This window comes from Cololabis saira, chromosome 16 (genome assembly GCF_033807715.1).
Source record: "Cololabis saira isolate AMF1-May2022 chromosome 16, fColSai1.1, whole genome shotgun sequence".
In the NCBI taxonomy this organism is placed as follows: Eukaryota; Metazoa; Chordata; class Actinopteri; order Beloniformes; family Belonidae; genus Cololabis; species Cololabis saira.
This window is the reverse complement of record NC_084602.1, coordinates 9493329-9517614: the sequence shown is the minus strand read 5'-3', so window position 1 is coordinate 9517614 and position 24286 is coordinate 9493329. Positions and strand designations below refer to the sequence as shown.

Sequence of the window (24286 nt, the reverse complement as noted above, 5' to 3'; positions counted from 1 at the left end):
ACACTTAGACCCTCAGACCGTAAGGCCCTGAGGTCAGAGTGGGCCCATACCTACCTACACACCCCCCCTTCTCTCTCTCACACAAACATAGGAAGAGATTGAGAGCAATGCCAACTCAAACAGTACTGGAAGCACAAAAACGCATAAATACAGGCACATTTATTTGAACACAAAATTCAAACACAAAATCAACTGCATGTGCGGACAAACATGTATCCATACATTCCCAAACATTCCACAACACACACATACACAGATTTGTCCAGTTAACATCCCAGCCATGTGCAGATGGACAGTGATTCCCAAACTCAGACACTTTTGACTTCAACTGTTGAACTGTTCAGTCTCCTTACTGGGATGTGGGATTTTTCTTAGTGACATAATGTTATGCTCAGTACTGGAGTTGAGTTGAAATTAAAAAAAACGGTCAAAATCATCCCCCCTGTAAAACTGCCACCCCCCTTTCCATCCCTTATGTCATTTCATCAATGAATGTGGTTTTACTGCTATTTCAACATTTAGAGTCATCACCAGAAAAATAACACCAGAAAAATAACTTATTTGACAATTTTCACCTGTTTCAAGTAAATTTTCACTTGAAATAAGTAGGGAAATCTGCCAGTGGGACAAGATTTATCTTCTGATTACAAGCAAAAAAATCTTGTTCCACTGGCCGATTTTCCTACTTATTTCAAGTGAAAATGTACTTGAAACAGGTGAAAAAGTGTTGTTTTTTCCAGTGATGAGTCTTGTTTTAAGTGTAATGAGATTTTTTTTACTAAAATTAGACATTTTAACTAGAAATAGACAAATATTCTTATTTTGAGTTTTTGCAGTGATCCATTTTACTATGAAGGACAGAATCATATGAAAACTGTTTTTTAATTGTTGTGTTTTGATGTATTTGATGTAAACCCAGTGGATATTTAAAGCTTACAGAAGGCTGCATTTAACTGCTGCTATGCCATTCGTGCAGTATTTCTGCTGGTGTTTTGGTCAGTACTATTATTATTAATAATTTGTAATCAGCACAAATTATCTGTCCCCATATGATAAAATCCACCATCCCCCCTGATTTCTTTTTACAACTCGAGTACTGGCTATGCTCCATGCAGACCATATTCAGACTAGTCTACTGACTGTATCTTGAATCCTCAAATTCAAAAGTGGTGAAGTCAATTGTAACTTTGTAATTGTGACCTGGATCAAGATCGGAGACACACCTTCTACCATCTTGAACAATGTGAGATTGCTGGACAACAAAACAGAGAGGCTCAGGCTCCAGACTTCCATGATGCAGCATTTGTGTTTCACTGGGACACGCTTAATCGCAAATACTCAGGTTTCAAGCAAACAGAGTGATGACCTGCCATTTTCAATGTAGCCCACCCTGGTCACATTTCTGCAGTCCTCACACTGAAACATCAGCCGTGGGGCTGTTGATTCAAGGTGGGGCTTTTGTATGTTCACTGCACACTAGTGCGGTGTGGGTAATTACAGTCAGATTGGAGGGCCAAAGTAGGAAAGGACAAAGTCGCAGAGCTGAATGGGTATGTGTAAGGCCGAGGTGGCGAGGTGGGACACAGTGCTCCTACCAATAATACTTGTGTCACTCAGATGATCCTGCAAAGCTGGCAGGCTCTGTGTAAACATGCATTGATGTGCTGCTGACTCACCTCTATTGGGTCTGTGTTAACTACCAAAGGGGAAGAGCAGCAGCTTGAAGAGTGTTTTTGTGCTAATACGGCACGACATGGACGTTTCACATTCCAGGTGCTGCCGATTCCACTTTTTCTTTTTTTTTCTAAACCCATCCAAGGCAACACAGCTTTTGCTCTCTGTTTCATGTCATTTTCACAAACCTTAAAGGGGACCTATTATGAAAAACAAGTTTTTTCTTGTTTTAACATATATAAAGTGGTCTCAGCTCACCCTGCCAACACAGAAAAGATGAAATGCCACGAAATTCTGCAGGGTCTGTACACCCCGCCCGGCTGAATCTTCCAGTGTCATGTTGTTTCTACGGGCCGTTCAGAATCTGCACCTATCGTTACGTAACGATAGGCGCAGATTTCCATAGGTCAGCCTCCGCTGCTGAAACCACGCCCACAACTAACTCCGCCGGCTGGAGCTCCGCCATTGTTTAGAAGCGTTGAATCGTGTGGCTGTTTCCACAGCGAGGGACAGTTTTTGCATCGACATTTACCCTCATAAAAGGATCAGTGCCCACAGTACGGACCCGGCAACTGCACACGAGTCAGCGGTAAGTGACGTTATTTTTTTTATGTTATTTATATTTGTCTACAAGTATGATCTTTGCATGGGCTAAATAGCCACTCACCGGACCGGACCGGTGAGCAGCTCCGGTGCTCTGGTGTTCCCTAACGGAGTGTTAGGTAACACCGGAGCTCTATTAGTAATACATTTTTTCTTCAGTTTATGGTTTCAGATCTTCCTAGCAAAGCACCTGAAGCTGTTCAACGATACCTTCAGAAGACGCACGGTCCTTCCTTGAGTCAGCAATAGTGTATACATGTTATACAACTTATGTTCATTTATTTTTTTAACAATAAAGTTGCCATTTGTGAAAATTCAGTGTTGTGATTTCTTTACAGTTAACATGATTCATTTGTCTTGTAACATAAGACATGAAATGAGGAATCGGAGTAAATAACTGTGGTGTAACTGTTTAGAATTCAATTAAATCTTCCTGTGTGAATTAGTGTGAAGACGAGGTGACTAAAGGCTGATTTATGGTTCCGCGTTACACCAACGCAGAGCCTACGGCGTAGGGTACGCGTCGATTTAACGCAGAACCGTAATTCAGGCTTAAGATCCGTTTACACCGTGTCATAAATGAATGCGATCGTCCGACTATCGCGTCGAGCTGCGTGACATCGGACGCTCTCTGTCCACACTGAAACCGTTAAACTCGCGGCCAGTTAGGACAGTCCAATACAAAAAAATAAAGCAATGGAATTGATTTTGTCGCCGAAGCTCGCTCGCATGGGACACGCTTTGTGTACGCAGCCGGCTCTTCTGGCCAGAGCGAGGCTTTGTTCCCTCCCCTGCTACACGTCATTCAGGCAGCCAATCAGCGCAGAGCCTCATTATCATAGCCTCCCCTCCCATCAGGATCCAGCTCAGAAAATGAGCTTAGAAGTGGTAAAACTAGAGACATGGCCCACAGGCTGAATTTCTGTTTTATGTAGAAAAAACAAGCTTTAGATTATTTTGAAGACATTAAAGGCCTGTTTAAAATATACATTAAATCCCATAATAGGTGCCCTTTAAACTTTTGCAAATACAATTTAAGTACATTAAGTTGAAAAAAAAAAACAACCAAAAACAAGCTGAACAGCCTGAATTATCATGGTCAATGTCAATGTCTCTTTCAGAAAGCAAACAAGCTTTGTCTAAAATGTTTCTATATGTCTTTTGCTGTGCTTTTCTGAACAAATGTTTGTGAAATGTTCTTTAAAAAAAGTATAAATCTAATTCTCCATCTATCTGGCAATAGTGCAATAGAAAGTGGTTTTGTCCTGTTTGTGATTGTGTATTGAACATAGACTGCAGCCATGAAGCTGAAGTGTCTGCATTAAGATGGGAGGGGTCAATGTCAAGTAAGTGATTAGGTAAAATGTATTTATATGGCACCTTTCACAGGTTAAAAGCCACAAAGTGCTTCACAAGGCCCACATAAAAAGATAAGATACAGGCATAAAACAGAAGGAGCGTAAAACAAACATAAAACATGAAAAACACAAGAAAGAACATACAGTATGCAACATACGACCAGCCCAAGTCTAATTAAAAGCCTGTCTAAATAAGTAGTTCTTAAGCTGCTTTTTAAACGATTCAATTGAGTTAAAGGAGCTTGAGGCCGGATTGTGGCAGGATTTATGAAAAAAATCTGTATACATTTTAAGTTTTCTAGTAATAATGTCAGATGAAGCGTTCCAAACCAAAATGAATGAGCCCTCTAGCGTAACTCTCCGTTGCCTTGAACAGGCTGTGTGCTGCAAAATGTGCTGCAATTCGGTCCCGAATTTCCCGCGCTGGGCTGCAGATGTGACGTCACATGACGCTGCATGCACGTTCTCCCCGTTCTCCCGTGCCGGCTTCACTGTTGGCTGCAGTACCCCCAACGGCCGTCGTGGTGAAGGGTGGCGCTAGAGAGTCTCATTTCTTAAAAGGAGCCTCATGCTCCTTTAAAGGAGCTTGAGGCAAGAATAAGAAATGAGACTCATTAGCACCACGACGGCCGTTGGGGGTACTGCAGCCAACAGCGAAGCCGGCACGGGAGAACGGGGAGAACGCGCATGCAGCGTCATTTGACATCACAGCCGCAGGACAGCACGGGAAATTCGGGCGCGGAATTGCAGCACATTTTGCAGCACACAGCCTGTTCAAGGCAACGGAGAGTTACGCTAGAGGGCTCATTCATTTTGGTTTGGAATGCTTCATCTGACATTATTACGAGAAAACTTAAAACGTATACGCATTTTTTTCATAAATCCTGCCTCAAGCTCCTTTAAGGCAACATAAAGAAGCAGGCAACATGTTTCAGAACCTAGAGGCCACGGCTCTTAAAGCAAGGTCACCTCTAGTCTTAACATGAGTGTGTGGCAGCATCACCAGCACTTGACCAGATGACTCAAGACTGCAAGAGGTGATGGTGAGATCTTAAAAGTATGAGATGCAAAGGATATGTGTATATGTGTGCATGTTTGAGGGATTGTTGTGAAATTTGGCAGAATTATGCTCATTTGTTAGGCTCTGAATTTTATTTTTTGGGTAACAATAGCATTGGATGGACGAATAAAATGTGCCATTTAAAAGATTGCTTAAATATAACATTACATTACACTGAGCAGAGGTTTTTATCCAAAGCTACTTACAACAGAGGAACAAAACAAGCCACACTTACATAGTAGATCACAAAATTAGTGGAGTTTAATCATTATTGAAATAACTTCAGCTAAGAAAACATTCAAGTGCCGTTAAGGAAGTTAAAGACAAAAGTGCAGGTCATGACAGGTTTTCTTGGAGGAGGACAGTTTTCAACAACTTCTTGAATGTGGAGAGAGATGATTCTGCAAGGCCAGTTCTTAAAAAAAGCACAGAGCTCGCAAAGAGGTGTAACCCTTATGACTTATGGACTTGATGTTGTAGGGTGATCGCACAAGCATGGCCTGTACCAGGAGTTAAGTAAGTCCTGGTATTCCTGGAGTAAAAGCCAGAGTGTATTTACAATTCACAAATCATAAACCTCCTTACTGACCCTCTCAATACCTCACTTCATTTAGCTGTACTCAAGCGCCAGACATCTAATTTATGGGTTGAGTCTCATCCAGAAGTGAGACTCGTTACAATTCCTCTACTGGAGCCTGGGTTCAAAAGCCAATCAATCTCCTTTGACCTCCATGTTAAAATGCCCAATTTAACAGCAGTAATAAACATATTTACAGCCTGATTCAATAAACCGTTTTGGTCTCAATCATTTGATTTGACATCCATGACAATTCTGAGTGGGGCAAATCTTTTTGTACCATATTATTATGATTATTTCTAAAAAGCAATAGATTTACTTCTAATATGATTGATTGACATCAGGCCAAAATGTAAAATATTATATTCCACTGTAAACGGCTGCACAGCAGCTCTGCAACTATTTTGGCAGGAATTGGCTAAAGCGGTGGTTCCCAAACATTTTCAACAAGTTGATTGCAGGTGCAGGTTACTGTGACACTCAACATTACCATTTGCTGTCGTAGTGTCCTTTGGCAAGACACCTTACCCACCTTGCCCCATGTGTTTGAATGTGTATGAATGTTGGTGGTGGTCGGAGGGGCCGTTTGGCGCGATATGGCAGCCACACTTCCGTCAGTCTGCAGGGCAGCTGCGGCTACAAAAACGTAGCTACCACCACCGGTGAGAATGTGTATAAATGAATAATGGTCTCCTTAAAGCGCTCTGGGTGCCTTGAAGGGTGCTATATAAAAACCAAGCCATTATTATTACATTAGCGTGTGTATTATCTGCAGTACTTAGAACTTTCTTGATGCATATTTTCTTTGCGCTCCCTGTTTTTTCCCCCTTTTAGCGTTTCGTTTCTAACTGCCAGATGAAAAGCATCTCTGTGTGGTCTGTGTTTTACCTGGGGTGGAACATGCAGGTGCTACACTCATAACACAAACCGCCACTAAAGTAAATGGAAACAACACACTTTCAAGAATAATAACTATCTACATTTTTGGTTTTCTATTTACAAAATTATACAAATATTACATTTTTTTTATCAATGTCATAGTTTCTGCTCTCTGCGAAGGCAGACGCTTATCTTCTCCCGCTCTCTCCCTACAGTATCTGCTCTGCTTCTGCTCTCTGTCTTGTAGTTCTATTGGAGCCTCTCTTTGTGTCTCTGTATTTCTAAAATCATGGAATTGCTAAGCCTACCAAATTGACCAAATCTTCTTGAGGAGAAGACAGGGCATTGGGGAGCTCTTTCGCCCTGACGGGACGTTTGCTGCGGGATACACGATGGACTCCTGGAAGACGTGGAGGATCGTGTGTCAGTTGAGGATGTGGAAGATGTCGACATAATTGGATTGCTGATAACAGGATTTCTGCTTTCTGGAGCTGGCGGTTACCTGGCATATCAACAAATTTGGAAAACGTCGACAGCTATTCTGGCCCTTTCAGAGCTGCCTGGCGTTTCTGAAGGGATAAGCTGTGCGACCAACACTCAGACTGAAACGTTGTGAGAGCAAAATCGTAAACTGGATGCAATTCTTGAACAGAATCGCAGGCTAGCTGGGGTTTCTGAACTCATTGGCAGGATGGAAAAGACCTTGGAGAAGTTCAGTAGCTCGACTTAAAGGAGCTTGAGGCAGGATTTATGAAAAAAATTCGTATACGTTTTAAGTTTTCTAGTAATAATGTCAGATGAAGCGTTCCAAACCCAAAAGAATGAGCCCTCTAGTGTATCTCTCCATTGCCTTGAACAGGCTGTGTGCTGCAAAATGTGCTGCAATTCCGGACCGGAATTTCCCGCGCTGTCCTGCGGATGTGACGTCACATGACGCTGCATGCGCATTCTCGGCGGCGCACGAGTAAACATTGGATACGCGTTTGAGTCATGGAGGCAGCTTCAACTTGAATTGGAACTGAAAACAGATGCTGACATGGCTCCTTTCCTACTGACCAGGTAAGATAACATGGTAAGTCATATTTAGAGCTTGATTTGAAAATCACATGAGATTACACACGCGCTCCCGTGCCGGCTTCGCTGTTGGCTGCAGGAACCCCGACGGCCGTCGTGACGCTAATGAGTCTCATTTCTTATTCTTGCCTCATGCTCCTTTAACGGAAAGTGACCACAAATTCGGCTGTTTGGAGTCACCATGGAGATGAACCAGAGAGACTTTAAGGCAGATGGAAAATTACTGGAGTACAATTGTTGATATTTTCAATTTGGTCTAGGCAGATCGGCCCCTGGCAGGCTGGTCTAGCCCCTCCCCCCAATTCAGAGACTGTGTGATAGCCTTTCATTGCTATCAATGTCTATGGCTGAAAGAACTGAGCTGAAAAAGGTACACATACGGACCCGTACGCACACAAAACGCACACACAGACGTACACAACTATAAACAAACCCCCTTTAAACATCCTCCACCGCCTTTGCTGGCCTCCCCCCAGCATGCAATCTAAGGTTGATGCACCGAGCGACGGCTCAGGCGCTTCCTTAGCAGAGCAGTGAGGGAGCAGTGAGGGTGAAATGGTGAATACAACTCCACAGTAGTACGTTTCAAAATTTTGGATAATCCAAACGTATTTGGACAGTTGGTTACCGTGTCTTGGGGCCCACTAAAATATGAACAATTTGTTTCTCTACAAAATGTCAATACCCACCATTGACTGTTTAGAGGTGTTAAAGTTTGTTATTCCTTATTATGTTGTTCCTGCACATCTGATTTTTACTTGACAGGTTGTACAAACTGCTATCTTAACGTACGTTGAATTCTATAGTCACAATGAAAAACCGTTAAAACCAAAGACAGCTAACCAAGAGATGATGTGCTTGATCAGTTCTGTACATGTGACATGAGCACAGTCGCCCAGAGCAATGTGGAATTTTTCTCTGTCACTCATGGATGGTCAAGCTGAAAATTGACTTGGGAGGAGTAAATGTATTTCGGCTTTTCAGTTCAGTGTAAAAGCAATTATCAAAACAAACACTCAATTTGAGCATACTAAAAGAGGTTCAAATTAAATTTGAATAGAAAACATCAAACATATGTAATGGGTTAACTGATAAATGAAAATATACTGGTACTGTACTTACTGCTCGATGCCTGGAGAGAGGTAGAGTTTAGGGAAGACCTGCGTAGCTTCAGCATCCTCAAAGCTCACCGACAGAAGGGCCACGTCCTCGCCCGGGTCCAGCGCTGTGTCCTTAGAGACAAAAACAGAGGGCTGTTAATGTCCTTCAGCAAAAGTTGACCGGATCCTCAAATTACAAATAAAACAAATGTCCTAAATTGTGAATTATAAAAAAGAAAGGCTCTATGAAAACCAGTTATAGGTAGTGATCCAGATGGTACAGACTAAATGACCTACAGCTAATGCCATAAAATTCAGAACGAATATTCATGATCTCCTGAGCGTAAATGATAATAAATTTACTTTCACAACTCATTTCTAATCCCTTTCATATCACGTTATGGTGGATGCTAAACATCTGATTTTGCATCCTTTTGGGCTCAGATTTTCAACAAGCCCCCTACGGTGGCATCAAATACATCTCATATTTAGTGACATGAGCATTTATTGAACATTTGTTCCATGAAGGTCATCATTAAGCAAGTTCAGTGCAGCCAGCTAGAAGGTCTATAAACATTTACCTCTTCATCTCCTACCACATAATGTAACAGATATGTAACCATTTCTAATTCAATTCAATTTCAAAAAAAGTATTAATCTCCCTCAAGGAAATTAATTGTTGCAGTGATTTAAGTCTCTTGAAAGAGTCAGTTAGAGGTTTATAGCTGTGGGCAGGAAGGATCTCCTGTGCTGCAGCACATCTGAAGAAGCCTCTGACTGCAGAAACTCCGTTGCTGAATCACTGTGTTGTGAAGAGGCTGCTCACGGTTGTCATTAGTAACAGCTGTTTAAAAAGAACATAACTGCTCAAGATTTACTTACATGTGACCCATAGATGTGACCCAAATTATATTTTATGCTTCATGCTTTTTATAAAAGGCTGTAGACTACGTCTGTGTGTCAGTGTCTGAGTGCTGGCCTATCCACAGTCTGCGCTGGAACACATCTGTATGAGCCGGTATAGAAGCAGAACCTAAGCTGCTGTACTGTTGCTATGCTGCTGTGGCTACATTAGCGATTACATGAGGTAAAAACAATACTACGTCCAACTTTAACCTTTTTACAATCAATCAATCAATCAATCATTTATTTTAACTCACAACCATGATCACATGGTATGGAGCACAGAACACAAACATTTGTAGCAAGTGGCAGGCTGTACATGTTCCACTAAAATACTCAATTTGGCAAAGAAAAAAATACAATAAAAATCATTTAAACAGAGGAAGGACATTCTTCAAAAAGGCGCCTAATTTATAAATAACATTTAACTTATTAGATTGAAGTAAAAATAAAATTAAACATAGATAGTCGGTTTGTATAATACGTTGGTAAGTATTTTTGTCAGAGATTCATTATATTTACATTTTTACATTCAAACCAAATATGAAACTCATCTCCAATACGGTTGACGTTACAGAGGTTACAGAATCTCTGACTTCTATCCAGACCTTTATACCTTCCAGTGACTTTTGGGATTATTCTGTTATTCATCCTAAAATTCCATTTTTGAATGTGATTTTCACAAGTGATATCTTTACAGACATGATATGACATTTAAAATGTTTCAGATTTAGGTTCAAACATGACTGTGGCAATGGTGCATATCAAAGGACAAAGCATTCTTTGGTTTTGTTTCTCTTCTGTACCATTTTGCTTTTTTTTGTCATCATCCCAAACTTTGCTTTTAGATGAAAACATTTTTAAAAAGATACATGTTAACAAATATGCAGGAATGGCAAATGGCAAAATATTGAATGAGATCACACAACAAAATAAGAATAGCCCCAAAAGAAACATCTGCTTTGTTTCACGCCATATTAATTTCATCAGTACCATGTGTCCGAGCTGTTGACTGGGAGCACCGTTCAAATCATGTGTGAGATGGATACAAGGCCACCCGAAGCTAATGCTACCAACCCCATCAGTCTCTCTAAGGTTTAATTTCTCATTCCGTTACTTTTTTCCTAGAGCGTGGCTACTTTGCACGCTATGTCATTAATGCATTTCCACATCATGACCAATTCTGGACTCCCTTTGCTGAGAGAGGCTCTGCAGTGTTAATCAAATGTCTTACAGATGGTTTGAACTCATCCATTTGTTATAATTGCTGCCTGCCATGGTGAGAGCAGATCTAAGCACCATACATGATGGACGGAGGCACACTATAACCAGTTTGCAGCAAAGCAGCCCCAAATGTGAGCAGGCTATTAAGTAATTACACACTTTGGCCTGCTGATAAGGAAAGCAACCAACCACTTCTTTCAGCGAGAGAGAGAGAGATGGAGACAGACAGAGAGAGACAGAGAGAGAGGCTTGAGTGGGCAGAAAAAAATAATTCCTTCACTGAACATCTCCTTCCCAAGTAGGGTGGAAGTAATTCTTCTGCAGTTAATTTGATAACACTGATCATTGCATTTAATCGGGGCAAAAAAAAGTGAATTGATAAAATTAGAGATAATCCGTAAAAATTACTAGGGGCCTCGTGTATGACAAATATCAAGAGCAATGGATGGGATTCGTGAAATGCAAATGAAAAGATAATCAAATACCAGTAGATCATTACTGTCGCAGAACAATGAACAACCAAGGCTCTGCTGACTGTCACACATCTGCCCTGTCGCATCAAATACATTAGTAGCTAAAGAAATATGAAGTATAACAGAGTCAGAGTAAGACAACAGATAGTGTGGCATCCAAAAGTGTTGCCTGATGAAATCAACTCACATTAATATACTGTGCATCAGTAAACAAAAACTGCCCTCTGCCTCACAGGAGCGCTTCAGGCCTCTGCCACTGATGACATGGGACAGATAGGAATAGGCGTGGAGATGTAGGGACGGAGCGGATACTGGGGTTTGGGAAGAGATTGTTTTGCTCCAGTTTGTCGCTGTCAGGTTTTGTTCTCATTTTCATTTTGATCCCATGGATGCATCCTTTGGATTGGGAAAAAGTAAACAGATGTATGACAGCGAATAGTGAGGTGAGAGAGCCAGAAGATGAGCATGGCACCGCTCTACATGGGCCACAGCAGAAGATCCCTCTATTCGGTGAGACCGAGGGCAATGTTTGAAGGGAGAACCTCTTTGCAGAATCATTCAGACTCATCTCGTCCCTCATGACAGCGGAAAGCTGTCACAAGTCAAACTGCATCAGTGAAACAAACAAAAAACTAAAGGCAGACTCCTTAAATTGTGTTGAATGTGTTGTGCAAAGAAAAACACACACAAAAATAGTTTTTGAGTAGTGGAGTCTACACAAGGATTAGACATTAGATTTTTACAAGTTTGTCAAATTTAAGAGTAAAGTGTGATATTTCATTTACCGGTATTTAAAGGGATGAATAATGCAGATGTTTGTTTATTCCATAGTTCTTATATTTGTATTGCAAATATTCAGTTCAAAAACAACAAACAAAAACCCCCTTTAATTAGAATCACTATTGGAATCACATCACAGTGGAAATAAGTGGACTGGTGCATACCTTGCAAAAAAATGTTTTTTTTTGGGATACAATTAGCAAAATATAGTCTTTAATAAAACTTACATCAGCCTGCTTTAGAACCAAGCCATCCAGCCATCTTTTGGATGCACTTTAAAAAATAAATAAATAAAGGAGCTTTATGGAATAATGATGACTGATGACAAGGCATTGGCTAAAACAACTGTCAATCAAACCGTTTCACATCCATCCATCCATCCATCCATCCATCCATCCATCCATCCATCCATCCATCCATCCATCCATTTCCTATTCCTGCTTAATCCTATCCAGGGTCACATGGGGCTGTTGAGGGGATCCCAGCTCATTACAGTGGAAAGGCAGCGGTACACTCGGGACAGGGAGCCAGTCTGTCCAGGGCCACGTAAATAAAGAAACAACCATACAAGCTCACACTCACACCCTCCGGCAGTTTAGAATGATCAATTAATCTAACGTAGGTGTTTTGTGATTGTGGGAGGAAGGCGGAGCACCCGGAAAAAACCAACTCGGCCCCAGATTATAATTAAACATTTTGCTATTTATAAATGGACCTTGAGATTAATTAATTAAGATTTGTAATTAATTATTCTAATGAATCTCTTTTTTAATCTCACCTAAAAATTGCTGAGAAAAACCCTCAACTTGAGGTGTTTTTCCTTTGAATTCATTACATTATTGTGGCATATAAAAAACGTTGATATATAACAAAATATTTAACAGACTTGAACAGATGCAGTCCTAGCTATTTACATCCACTTGGCAGGAACATTCGCCAGCCTCTCGGTCGCAGACGTGCGCATGCGCGGCTGCTCTCCTCCAGTTTAGCTTGGGGAAGAGCGTTGCTGTGGCAACATCGTTGCTGCTAACGTTAGCTGTGGTTGCGCTCCTGACCGGGTGCTCTACGTTTATGTGGATAAACTTGAGCTGCTTCGGTGGTGAGGAAAGTGCTTTACACAAAGACATATCACTCTACCTTTATGAATGGTGCCGTCGCAGCGTTTTAAGAATGTATATTCCCCATTCACTGGACCGACAACTTTCACATACTCCTCCATTTTCACCTCTCTTCTCCGCTAATCCCCCCACCTGTCCAGATAAAATGAGACCCTACCAGCGTAGCTAACCACGCCCACACATTGTAACAACCAATCAACATCTTCAAGGTGGGACTGACCGTTGTTTTCCACCCACGACTCAAGCACAACAAGCCCACCGCACAAACACAGATTTCAAAATAAAGGCAACTCGCAAACAGAAAAAGTAAAGTTAGAGATTAAAAAATAGATTAAGTGATTAAAAAACAACACGCTAAATATGCCTGTAATTAATTAATCACAATTAACTTGCTAATTTGACACCCCTAATTTTTATTTTACACAAGCTAATTTGCCTTACCCATGCCAAAATGCCAATTAAGGAATTTGATTTTCACACTACCAGAGGCAGTTTTGTAACGGTGCCAGGACATTTGTAAACTTGTAAAACTGTCAGCAACAGAGGAAATGGAGTAATAGGAAAATATCGCAAAAATATATACTTGTATAGCAGGATGAATTAAAGCAGCACAATGTAACTTTTCCACCTTCCACACTACTGGTAAAGCACTACCGCTTTTGTCCAAAGGAGCCGCCAAACTTAACAAAAGCTGAAAGTTACATTGTGCTGCTTTAAGGTAATATGAGACAAGTTTTTAGCAGAAACAAAATTGTAGGAGTAACAATAGTGTACTTTTGTTACTTGTACCCCACCCCACCCAATCCAAGAATTCAAAGAGTTTAGTGTCATATGTACAATGAAAGTCTTACTTTTCTGTCTTCACTGAATGTCCTGAGTAAGAAATAAAAATCAAGTAATCTAACAAAAGTCAATTACAAGTGGAGCATGCAAAAAATTGGGGGGGTACATATAATATATACTGTAGTGTAATAGTGTACTATTGTCATGATTATTAAGATCCCCCTGCACTGTACTGTATTTTTTTAAATCAGAAAGTAAACCACAGTTTTGAGTACCAATACAAATAAATTCCCAATAGCTGCTTTTGGTTTCAGAAGAAACAGCATGGTGGTAATTTGGATGCATTTGACCTTAAACCTTAAACATCTATACAGAGGTCTTGTTAAAACATATCTCAACTAGAATGTTGACCTTTTAGCCAGATTGCCCTAAAGTCATCACTCAGATTGGAATACAAGAGTATTTCCCTTTGTACTGAAATAAAGGGCTACAAATTATATTATTGTTTTCCCTTTCAACCTAATACTCTTGAGGGCAACTGCTGAGTTAGTTAACAGGGGCCATTACAGGAAAACCCTTTGGTCCACAGGCAAGACCTTAATGAAGATACTTTTTCATCAGTCAGTAACAGGCTTTGAAACTGATTCAGTCAGAGGACTGCATGACAGGGAGTGTGTCCCGTAGCGGTCCTGTGTGGACACTAAGGCAGCGGTTACAACTTGACCCCCGAGAAAGTGACTCAAGTGCTCAAGGAGTGTCTTTCAGAGCCTGACTGAAGAGCACACACGTGTGTGTGGGGTATCAAAGTCAGAGGGACCCTCCAAGTCTTTCAAACAAGCACATGCATGCACATATAAGCAGACACTCCCCTGTGTCCGTCCTTGTCCTTCCCGATGCCCCGGCCTCTGGCATCTCCTCTGTGTTGCATGTGACAGGTTGGAAATGTGACAGCTGTCCTTATGCTGGACTAAGTCTGGCCAAAGTCATAACATACTCAAACACACTCATCCGCGAATGCTACACAAGGCCTCTATACTGCAGGGCTTAAACTGAGAAGTTAAGGGCACTTTGTGTGCATTCTTTGCCCAGTTCTAAATGTCAAGCCATTCGGGATGGGGCAGCTTGACTGACAACGGGGTTGTTGTGTGAGGACATGTCCAGCTTCTAGGCGAGCAGCTTTGAGTGCTGCCCCATATACGCTGGACACAGCGTTTCATCCCTGTACGACTGGTGCACGGAAATCATGAAACTACAAGATGTTCAGTTAACGATCAGAATAGCAGCCTCTCTTTGTGATCACTGACAAATGAAAACCTGAAAAAGTTACATCTCACTGGACAAGACAGTTTTATCTCTTAGATTCTAATCCAACGTGCAATATCAGCGATTCAAACTGCAGGATGTGGACATGCCAGTGATTGGTTTGGTTGGTTTTCTGTTTAATTTTTGATAATGCGTAAATAAAGCTTTGTGGCAAGTTAGGAGTTGAGCCAAGGAATAACTGATCATGTTCACTTAAGTCTAAGAAATAAAAACAGCATTAGGCTTGACAAATAGTGCTGTTCTTAGGGTCTCATTATTAATTAATCTGAAATAATTTTTTCCTCCCCCAAGTAGGTATCATTTTTGGCTCAGTTGGTTTCACTGCATGGCTGATTTATTAAACAACTTATGAATAGATTTACATTAATATTTTAGAGGCAGGGCATCACCCCTCTTAGAAGTGATTAACTTTTGGTTTTGAGCCATTGAGAGGAGGCCCTCCTGGCCAACGCCAGCACCGTAGAGGAAGAAAAGCAGGGGGACAGAGAGGACAAGGAACAGAGAGAGGAGAGGAACAAATATAATGTTAATATTACATATGACACACTATATTAGTCAACATTATCTGTTATCTGAAGAACTAAGTTATCTGAAGCGATCTTCTGAAGCGATCTTGGGTTCTGCAGCAGGACAATGATCCAAATCACACCAGCAAGTCCACCTCTGAATGGCTCCAGAAAACCTAATTGAAGACTTTGGAGTGGCCTATTCAAGGTCCCGGCCTGAATCCGATCGAGATGCTGTGGCATGACCTTAAAAAGGCGGTTCATGCTCCAAAAACCCTCCAATGTGGCTGAATTACAGCAATTCTGCAAAGATGAGTGGGCCAACATTCCTCCACAGCGCTGTAAGAGACTCATTGCCAGTTATCGCAAACGCTTGATTGCAGTTGTTGCTGCTAAGGCTGGCCCAACCAGTTATTAGGTTCAGGGGGCAATCACTTTTTCACACAGGACCATGTAGGTTTGGATTTTTATTTCCCCTTAATAATAAACACCTTCATTTAAAAACTGCCTTTTGTGTTTACTTGTGTTATCTATGTTTAATATTTAAATCTGTTTGATGATCTGAAACATTTAAGTGCGACAAACATGCAAAAAAATCAGGAAGGGGGCAAACATTTTTTCACACAACTGCCCTGTAATCAAAAGTTATGCTTCCATTCAATTTGACAAATACAAATATATTACAAAGCTGTGAACAAGTGAACAACTTTTAACAAAGTAAAAAAAAAAAAAAAGTTTAACAATATAAAGCAAATACTCTAAGCCCTTGACCATAAGAAAGTGACTGAAGGTTGGACGTACTGAGTTTTGTTTTTGTCATTGGTTTCGATATCCATCACAAACTTAAAGGAGGGCCAAGGTGGTAGAAGTATCTTACAGCATGACTTTCATTCTCTGATTGAAAGAGATACTTAAGGGTGTTTCTCCTGATGATGTGGCAGTGGGCTTGCGAGAAAGGCTTTGTTGCTTTATTGGGACCATGATGATCTGTCTCAAACTACAGAACTTGCAAGAGCATGAAAATGTGGTGCATATTCCTGTGAGTACCCAATACTTTATTTTGAAATCTCACGCAAGCTCTCTTTTCCAGTTTTAATGTGCGACTTAGCACATAATATTATGTGACTATCAGTACATATTGTGTGCCTCTTCAAACATAATCCCAGGCTAGTAAACGATTAACTATGCTATTCTATTTCACTTATAGTACCCAGTCTCAGGCTTTACTTTAAGCTTTACAATAGACGAGACCTGTTGCCATGTTAATAGGTGCGGCCACAAATCATCCATCTATCCATCCATCAACTACCTGTTTATTCTTTTAATCTATTGGAGATTGCGGGAATCTGCTGGGGCATATCACACCTCTCTACGAGCAAAAGGCGTACTGTATGTCCTCGACAGGTCACCAGTCCATCACACGGCAACAAACGGTCAATCACACACACTCACACTTACTCCTCAGGAGACTCAGAAGCAAAAGTTAAGGGAAGAATATTAGTGCTGAACAATTTTGGAAAAAAATATAATTGCAATTTATTTCCCCCAATATTGCGATTTAATATACAATTTTTTTTCCTTCAATAAAACCTAAAGGGTGATTTAAATGCCAACACAATATTATGTACGTTTAGTATAAAAAAAATTCTTCTAAAGACTAGGCATTTTTGTTTTAATTCTTTCACATTTTATTTTGGCCAGTAAATACCATATACAGACTAATAATAATATAATTAACGCTTTTTATTTTAAAGAAAGTTTTAAAAAGATAACATCAACATCACAAACTGACAGATCTACTACCTCAAAAATATAAAGTTTAAACTGACAAAACAATTATGGTTGTGTCCCCCCCTCCTCCACTCTTGGTGCAGTTCCCTTTGCTCAGTATTCAGGTAAGCGAGTACAGTAATCCCTGTTTTTTCGCGGGGGTTACGTTCCAAAAATAACCCGTGATAGGTGAAATCCGCGAAGTAGCAACCTTTTTTTAAAACATTTTTTACAATTATTTTACAAAGCTTATAATTGCGGAGATCAGCACCGCCCCACCGCAACCCGATTAATTGGATTTGAACAGGAGAAAATGAAAAATGATTATGAAAAAAAAAAAATACAATAAGTACAGGAGGACAAATAGTGACTGCCGCGTATTTCACTGCTCTTCTGAGCCGCTGCATCCTGACTCGCTCTGTAGCGTCTTTTTCTTCTAAAGCCTGCGGTGCAGGTGAGTTTTTTCAAGAGAAGAACATAGTTATGGGTCGTTGTTGTCGCTCTTTTTTCTTCTGGGCAAAAAGATTCTTATAAACCGACATGCCACCATCAATTATATCTGAGAACTGTAATGAACGATTCATCAAAGGGGTCCTGTTCTTGAGCTGCTGCTGAAGCTCATTGGCCGTTTTCAGCATTGTTGCTAAGCAACCAACGTTATTGACACAGGAAGTGAAGAAGCGGGGAGAATGTTTAGCCAATCAGAATGCAGAACACGATGCACAATGCAAATCTGTGAAGCAGCGAGACGTGAAAGGTGAACCGCGTTATAGCGAGGGATTACTGTACAGCCATGAGTCTTCTTGGCAATGATGCAACACGTTTTTGGGGGATCCTCTGCCATTCTTCCTTGCAGATCCTCTCCAACTCTGTCAGGTTGGACGGTGAATGTTGGTGGACAGTCATTTTCAAATCTCTCCAGAGATGCTCAATTGGGTTTAGGTCAGGGCTCTGGGCCTACAGTACCTGTTTGACATCTCCTCATGGATGAAGCAACGTCGGCTTCAACTAAACCTCTCTAAGACCGAGCTCTTGGTCATTCATACACATCAATCTTTCCATCATGATTTCAAAATCAACGTCACCACATTTACACCTTCCAAGGGGGTGACAAGTCTGTGACCAGTTATCCTTCACATCCTTCAGTCATGCTGATTTGCACTGTACAACAATCCACCTAACTCAACTCAATCATTCAGGCTGCTCGTTGGCTCCTAAGGGAATGCCATCTGGCAGTGCCATTCCGATACACAGGGCCGTCTCGGTCCAGCCAGTTCTCACAGACTGTTCCACAGTGGGGGAACAACATGCCAATCGCTATCAGAACATGGGTGTCCCTCTGTATCTAAAAGAGGCTCTTGAAAATGGGTGTTTTCTTTCATCATCTAACTGCCTAACCGAATCCTATTCTCATTTGTATTTCTCTATTCAAGATGATTTTCTAGCAGTACTTTTGATTACATGTTCTGCTTGCACATTGTAATTGTCTTTGTCCTTTTAAAAACTGCACTTTTGGCATACTGCAAGCCTCCCTCTACTTTTTGGATTGATTGTGTTCCTCTTTTTGTAAGTCGCTTTGGATAAAAGCTAAAAAAATAAATCAGATAAATACAATTTAATGTAAATATTGACAATAGAATATAATACTCTTATTACATTTACATCCTTGTAAGTTGTCATGCAACCAAATAGACTGCGGCCAAGTATTCAGCTGGTCATTATGGTTATGCAGATATGAGGTCCATCTCCATCTGAGCATCAGAAGAGAATGCCTTATTCACAAAGTTTTATATGCACCATTGAGAAAGTAAGACAAGCTGGTGAAATTTCACTGTGACCTGAGTCATGTTTGACTGTCACGAAGCGTAACTGATAGTTCGCACATAACATGTCACTGTCGTTATGTGGTCTGTGTTGTACAGTCAGTGCAAAGAGTATGATGAGGACATTCAAAACCAGAAGGCTGGTTAATGAATATTGTTTTACATGAGGATTGTAAAATATTCATAAATTAATGAATCCATGTGGTATGTTTACACTGATGACACAGTTCAGAGTGACATGTTGGTCACTGCCTTCCAACTGAAACATTAGTCTCATATTTCTTTTAAAAATGTTCACATTTCTAATTAATCGGAAGCCTTGTTGTACTGTGAAATCATGAGATGAAAGAAAAGAAACTACAGAAAAAAACAATTTGTCAATGGCAACTTATAACTGAAGTATGAGATCACATGAAGAAAAAAAATGTGTTTTGTTTCTTTGGTATTTTATTTTTTCTGTGGCTGATAATTGTAATTGCATTAATATTGCTTCACTAACAGTTTTGCAGGGGTTTTATGTCCCACTAGACTTTTAATCAACTTATTCTGGTCTCGCAAGGATGTTGAAATTAAAAAACCAAAAACAGTACAAATCGTAACAAGGTTTTGGGTTTTCTTGAGAATGGCTCTGGAGGAAACTGAAAACCGGGATGCAGAGAAGCAGGCTGGACCAGAGTTATTTACTGGATAAGCTCTGGCTCCTAAAACTCCTGCATAGAATAAACCAGAGACAGAAAACGGATGGATGAACTGGTACATTTCTAGGGGACATTTAAGGAAGAATCAACCAGATTAAAGTTAAAGTTAAAGTACTGTACAGAGACATTAGTAGTAATGGACAATAATAACATGTGCAATATCCGTCTACCTCATACACATCCTACCTGCTTTTTTTGCACTGTTTTTCTTTCTTTCCCGTACTACACTAGTTTTTATTTTTCATTCCAATGTATATACTGTTTACATTTCGTAATTATATATTTTTTTAAACTTTTTTTTTTACCCTTTTCCTGCATGTGTGTGTTGAGTGTACTGCTGCTGCACAAAGTGAATTTCCCCATTGAAGGAGAAACAAAGGACAATCTTATCTTATTAAAATATTAAGTTACAATTAAAAAAAAAAAATGCAAAGAGTAACACACCAAAGATAGAAGTAAAGAGTGTGGGATAATGTCAGAAAGATGAACATCTAGATATGTTATAGAAAAATACAATTCTATAACTTCTTGGAGTGTGAGGGCGGAAAGTAGGCCATATGGAAGTAATTCCGTGGAGGCGTGGGGTAGTGAGGGGAGGGAGAACAGAGATTGAGGAGTTGGAGGGTGGTGGTGGTTGTGGGGGGTAAGATTCTCCTGGGACCGTAACGCTGGAAAACCTCTGATGCTCAGCAGGGGGTACAGGCAGGTGGGTGGGAATGCTCGTTCGGAGACGGAGTGTAGGTGGTTTTGGGAGCGAGGAGGGGGTTGAAGATTCACAGAGGGAGACGGGAGGTGAGGGCGACCTTTGGTTTCCAAGAGTCACACTGGGGTTACTGGAGCACTGGGGAGTATTAGAGCTCCCTGCTCTTTAACCACCCCACCTAAGGCTGTACGTTTCCTTTACCGTCTTACTGCATAGAAGATGCTGAGGTGCTTTCACTCGTCACCTTAAATCATACTTTTTCCCTTTATATGAAAAAGATGTGATGGTAGTTTCCAATGTTACATGACTTCTAAAAGACATGAGATATTTCATCAGCTCCTGATATAGAATATGAGTGCTTTATTTTTATCTTCTCATGGGAATATAATCAGTGGGTGGGTTTCCAACAAGTATATACAAACCCCTATATTTTAAATTAAAGAGCAAGAAATGCTATTCTCACTTCCTGTCTTCAGAAAAACAAGATAAAACATACAGAGACCAGCACTGATAAAGATATTACTTGTGTCATCATCATCATCAAGGTGAGACATGCTGGTCCCTGAATGCATGTCTGTTATGGCATCGTGACTCAACACATGACTCAGATACAGTGAGGAATATGTTTATCCAGTGCAAAAAATTATCAATTCATCAGCGTCAGAGGCATTCTGTGACATTAGTCACAGCATATGCTGCCGCATCTTGCTATATGATCTAGAAAGACTTTATAGACCAAATGTGTGCCATCAATGGGATAAGAGTGCACTAAGTGCTTCTGATGAGAAACACATGGCTAAATTTAGCAGTGTCATATACTGTACAACCAAAAACATTTTTTGTTTTTTTGAAAATGAAAAAAAAAGCTGTTGCATATTAATAAGAAAACCGTAAAAGGTCACAGAGCTTGTGTTTTTTCTGCTGTTCCTAAGTATATCCTCATGCAGATGCTGGTGCTACTAGTCATGTGTCACAACAAGAAATGGTGGATCATGCCCCAGTCCACCTTTCTCACCTGTTGTCTGTCAGTGCAGCACACGACGGATGCAGCAAGTAACGGGAGCATGGAAGTGCAGCAGGGCTGATGACGCAATTCTACCTGGATGTAAATGAAGGAGCAAACTCTCCGCTGCCACATTTATGCTTGTGAATTTATTATAACACCAGAATAGAAGCAGCAAAAATGTTATTGCAAATGAAAACACATGTTTTCACAGTATAAAGGAGGACAAGATTCACTACGCAGCCACTGCACACGCAAACCAGACTATTCTGTCATGTTGTGAAGGGGTTTTTCTTCACCACGGAAAAGATTATGAAATCATCCACTTTGGTTAGTCTCTGTGGTCTTTCAGGCCTTTTGATGTTGTTGATCTCATCAGTGCTTTCTCTCCTTTTCAAAATGTGCTAAAGAAGTCACGCCCAAGGTTTGTTGCCATTTCCTGACAACATTCATTTCTGTAGTTTTGATTTCTGTAGCAGTGTAATAATGACCTCCTTCATTTGCACTGAGATCTCCTTGGATCTCATATTGGTAGTTTCAGTCAAACAGCTGCCAAAAGCCAACTCAATGATATGAACTCCAGACCTTTTTTCTTATTTTTTGTTTAGGTAACAAGGGCATAGACCACCGCCCAGCAGCTTAACATGTTTTTTTTTAATTCAAATGTCCAAGTACTTTTGAGCCCCTAAAAATGGCACTACCTTGCTTAAAATGGCTGTAAAAAAAAAACCTTGTAAAACTGAAAGTTTACAGTTTGATCACATATATATAAATATTCTATTTTCAATCTATTGTAGTGGTTTATTAAGGTGAAATAATTACAAGTGACTCATTGTAGAAGTATGTGTGGGCCTAACTAATAGCCCAAACACTTCTGTTACCTTCTGCTGTGTCGCTGGTCGCGTTCACATATGTAAACCAGTTTAATAATGCTAAAGAGACACAAGTAGTCATAGTGCAGGGCCAAAGTCGAAAACATTGGTACTAACACAATAAAAACAAATACATAAAAATGATGTAAGAATATACAGTATAGGACTTACATTTATGTTTTGTTTCTGACACACACGTATACACACAAATGTGATATCGCTTTTAAAGTTGGGCCTGATTTTCCTGCGCCTGCCTGACAAGTTCAGCCAAACAGGACGGTGGTGCGTCCAAAACAACAGACTCCTCCATATGTTTACATGGTTCCCTCTTCATGCTGATCCGTAAGTGTGCTACTACAGGACTATGTGTGAAGACAGTAACATGTAAACGTGTTTTAACAAAAGGAAAGTTGGTCTAACTTTACTTTTACAAACCAAAAGAAACAGACATGAATCTGCTTTTTTGTTTGGTCTGACTTTATAACTACCCTTAGAAAAATCAAAAACATTTGGAACAAGCACCAGAGTGGTTCAACGGTTTAACAGTAGTAATTATGTCACACGTTCAATATTTACATTTGGCTGTGTGTTTCAGAGGCATCACTAACCACAAATTGATATTTACAAGAACATGGATTAAACACTGTCTGGTTTCCATGACATTTCTTTTTTTAGCATTTGGATGAAAGTTACAATATCTTGTCTGTCTTGCTATGTCATATCTAAGTATCTTAGGAGATATGCAGTAATTTGGAAGCACAGTCCTCTCGTCTTGTTTATAACACGTCAGCTCAGCACAGGATAAAGCGGGTATAGAACATGGATGGATAGATGGATTTAATTATTTAGAGAATTTAGTAAGACATGCTCTATCAGATATTATTAGCAGAGAACAGGAACTTCCTGAGAACTACTTTATACTTTTATAATTTTTAGCCACGTTTACACATAGCCGGGTATTTACAAAAACGGATATTTCCCCCTCTACATTTTGAAAAATACCATCATTTACACGAATCCGCATAAATACGCTGTTAAGGTGCTATGAGCATCCAAACCTACAGGGGGCAGTGTAACGAGAAGATAAAGTCATGCTAGCCAATCAGAATCCTGGAAAAAAACATCAACAAATGACACGAGTAACTTCCAGTTACTTCCGAGATGAACGAGAGTCTTTCGTTTGGAGTGACAGAGAAGTGGAGTTACTTTTAAGTGTGACGTTTGAATATAAAACAAGTTAAATACAAGAAAATATTGACGGTGGCCAAACAAATTGTAAACACAGGTGGCACACATGACGCTGGTGACGTTTCTGTCGCATAACATGACGTTCTGAAGCCTAAATGTCCATTTCCCTTTGTTTACAAGCAGGTAGACAGTTTTGGCCGTTTGTTTACACCAAAAACGATCATTTCTGAAAACTCCGGGCAAAGTGGAGATTTGCCAAAACTCAGTGTTCACGTTTGCTTGTAAACGGAGGGCAACGGACATTTAGGCTTCAGAACGTCACATTAAGCGACAGAAACATCACCAGCGTCATGAGTGCGACCTGTGTTTACAATTAGTTTGGCTACTGTAGTCACTCGTGTCATTTGTTGATGTTTTTTTCCAGGATTCTGATTGGCTAGCATGACTTTATCTTCTCGTTACACTGCCCCCTGTAGGTTTGGCTGCTCATAGCACCTTAACAGCGTATTTATGCGGATTCGTGTAAATGAAGAGTTTTTGAAAACGATCTGATGTAAATGATGGTATTTTTCAAAACGTAGAGGGGGAAATATCCGTTTTTGTAAATACATTACATTTTTGCTATGTGTAAACGTGGCCTGAGTCTATCCTAGTAGTACATGGCAGCTCGACACCTTACTTATGCACTCAAAGGTGCTTTTTACTGTGATTATTTTGTTTTTCTGTGAATAATATAATAATAAGAAATAATTTGCTGGATGTAGTTGAAGTATATCAATACATTGATTAATTGA

The 24286-nt window shown here is 40.2% G+C and overlaps 1 protein-coding gene across 1 annotated transcript in view; it reads right to left on the bottom strand.

The window, feature by feature from the left end:
- babam2 (BRISC and BRCA1 A complex member 2) overlaps positions 1 to 24286 on the bottom strand; it is a 112628-nt gene that overhangs the window by 30207 nt on the left and 58135 nt on the right. The window contains exon 7 of the mRNA XM_061743132.1: positions 8348 to 8457. Coding sequence (XP_061599116.1) covers positions 8348 to 8457 — 110 coding nt within the window. The remainder of the gene's footprint in view (positions 1 to 8347; positions 8458 to 24286) is intronic.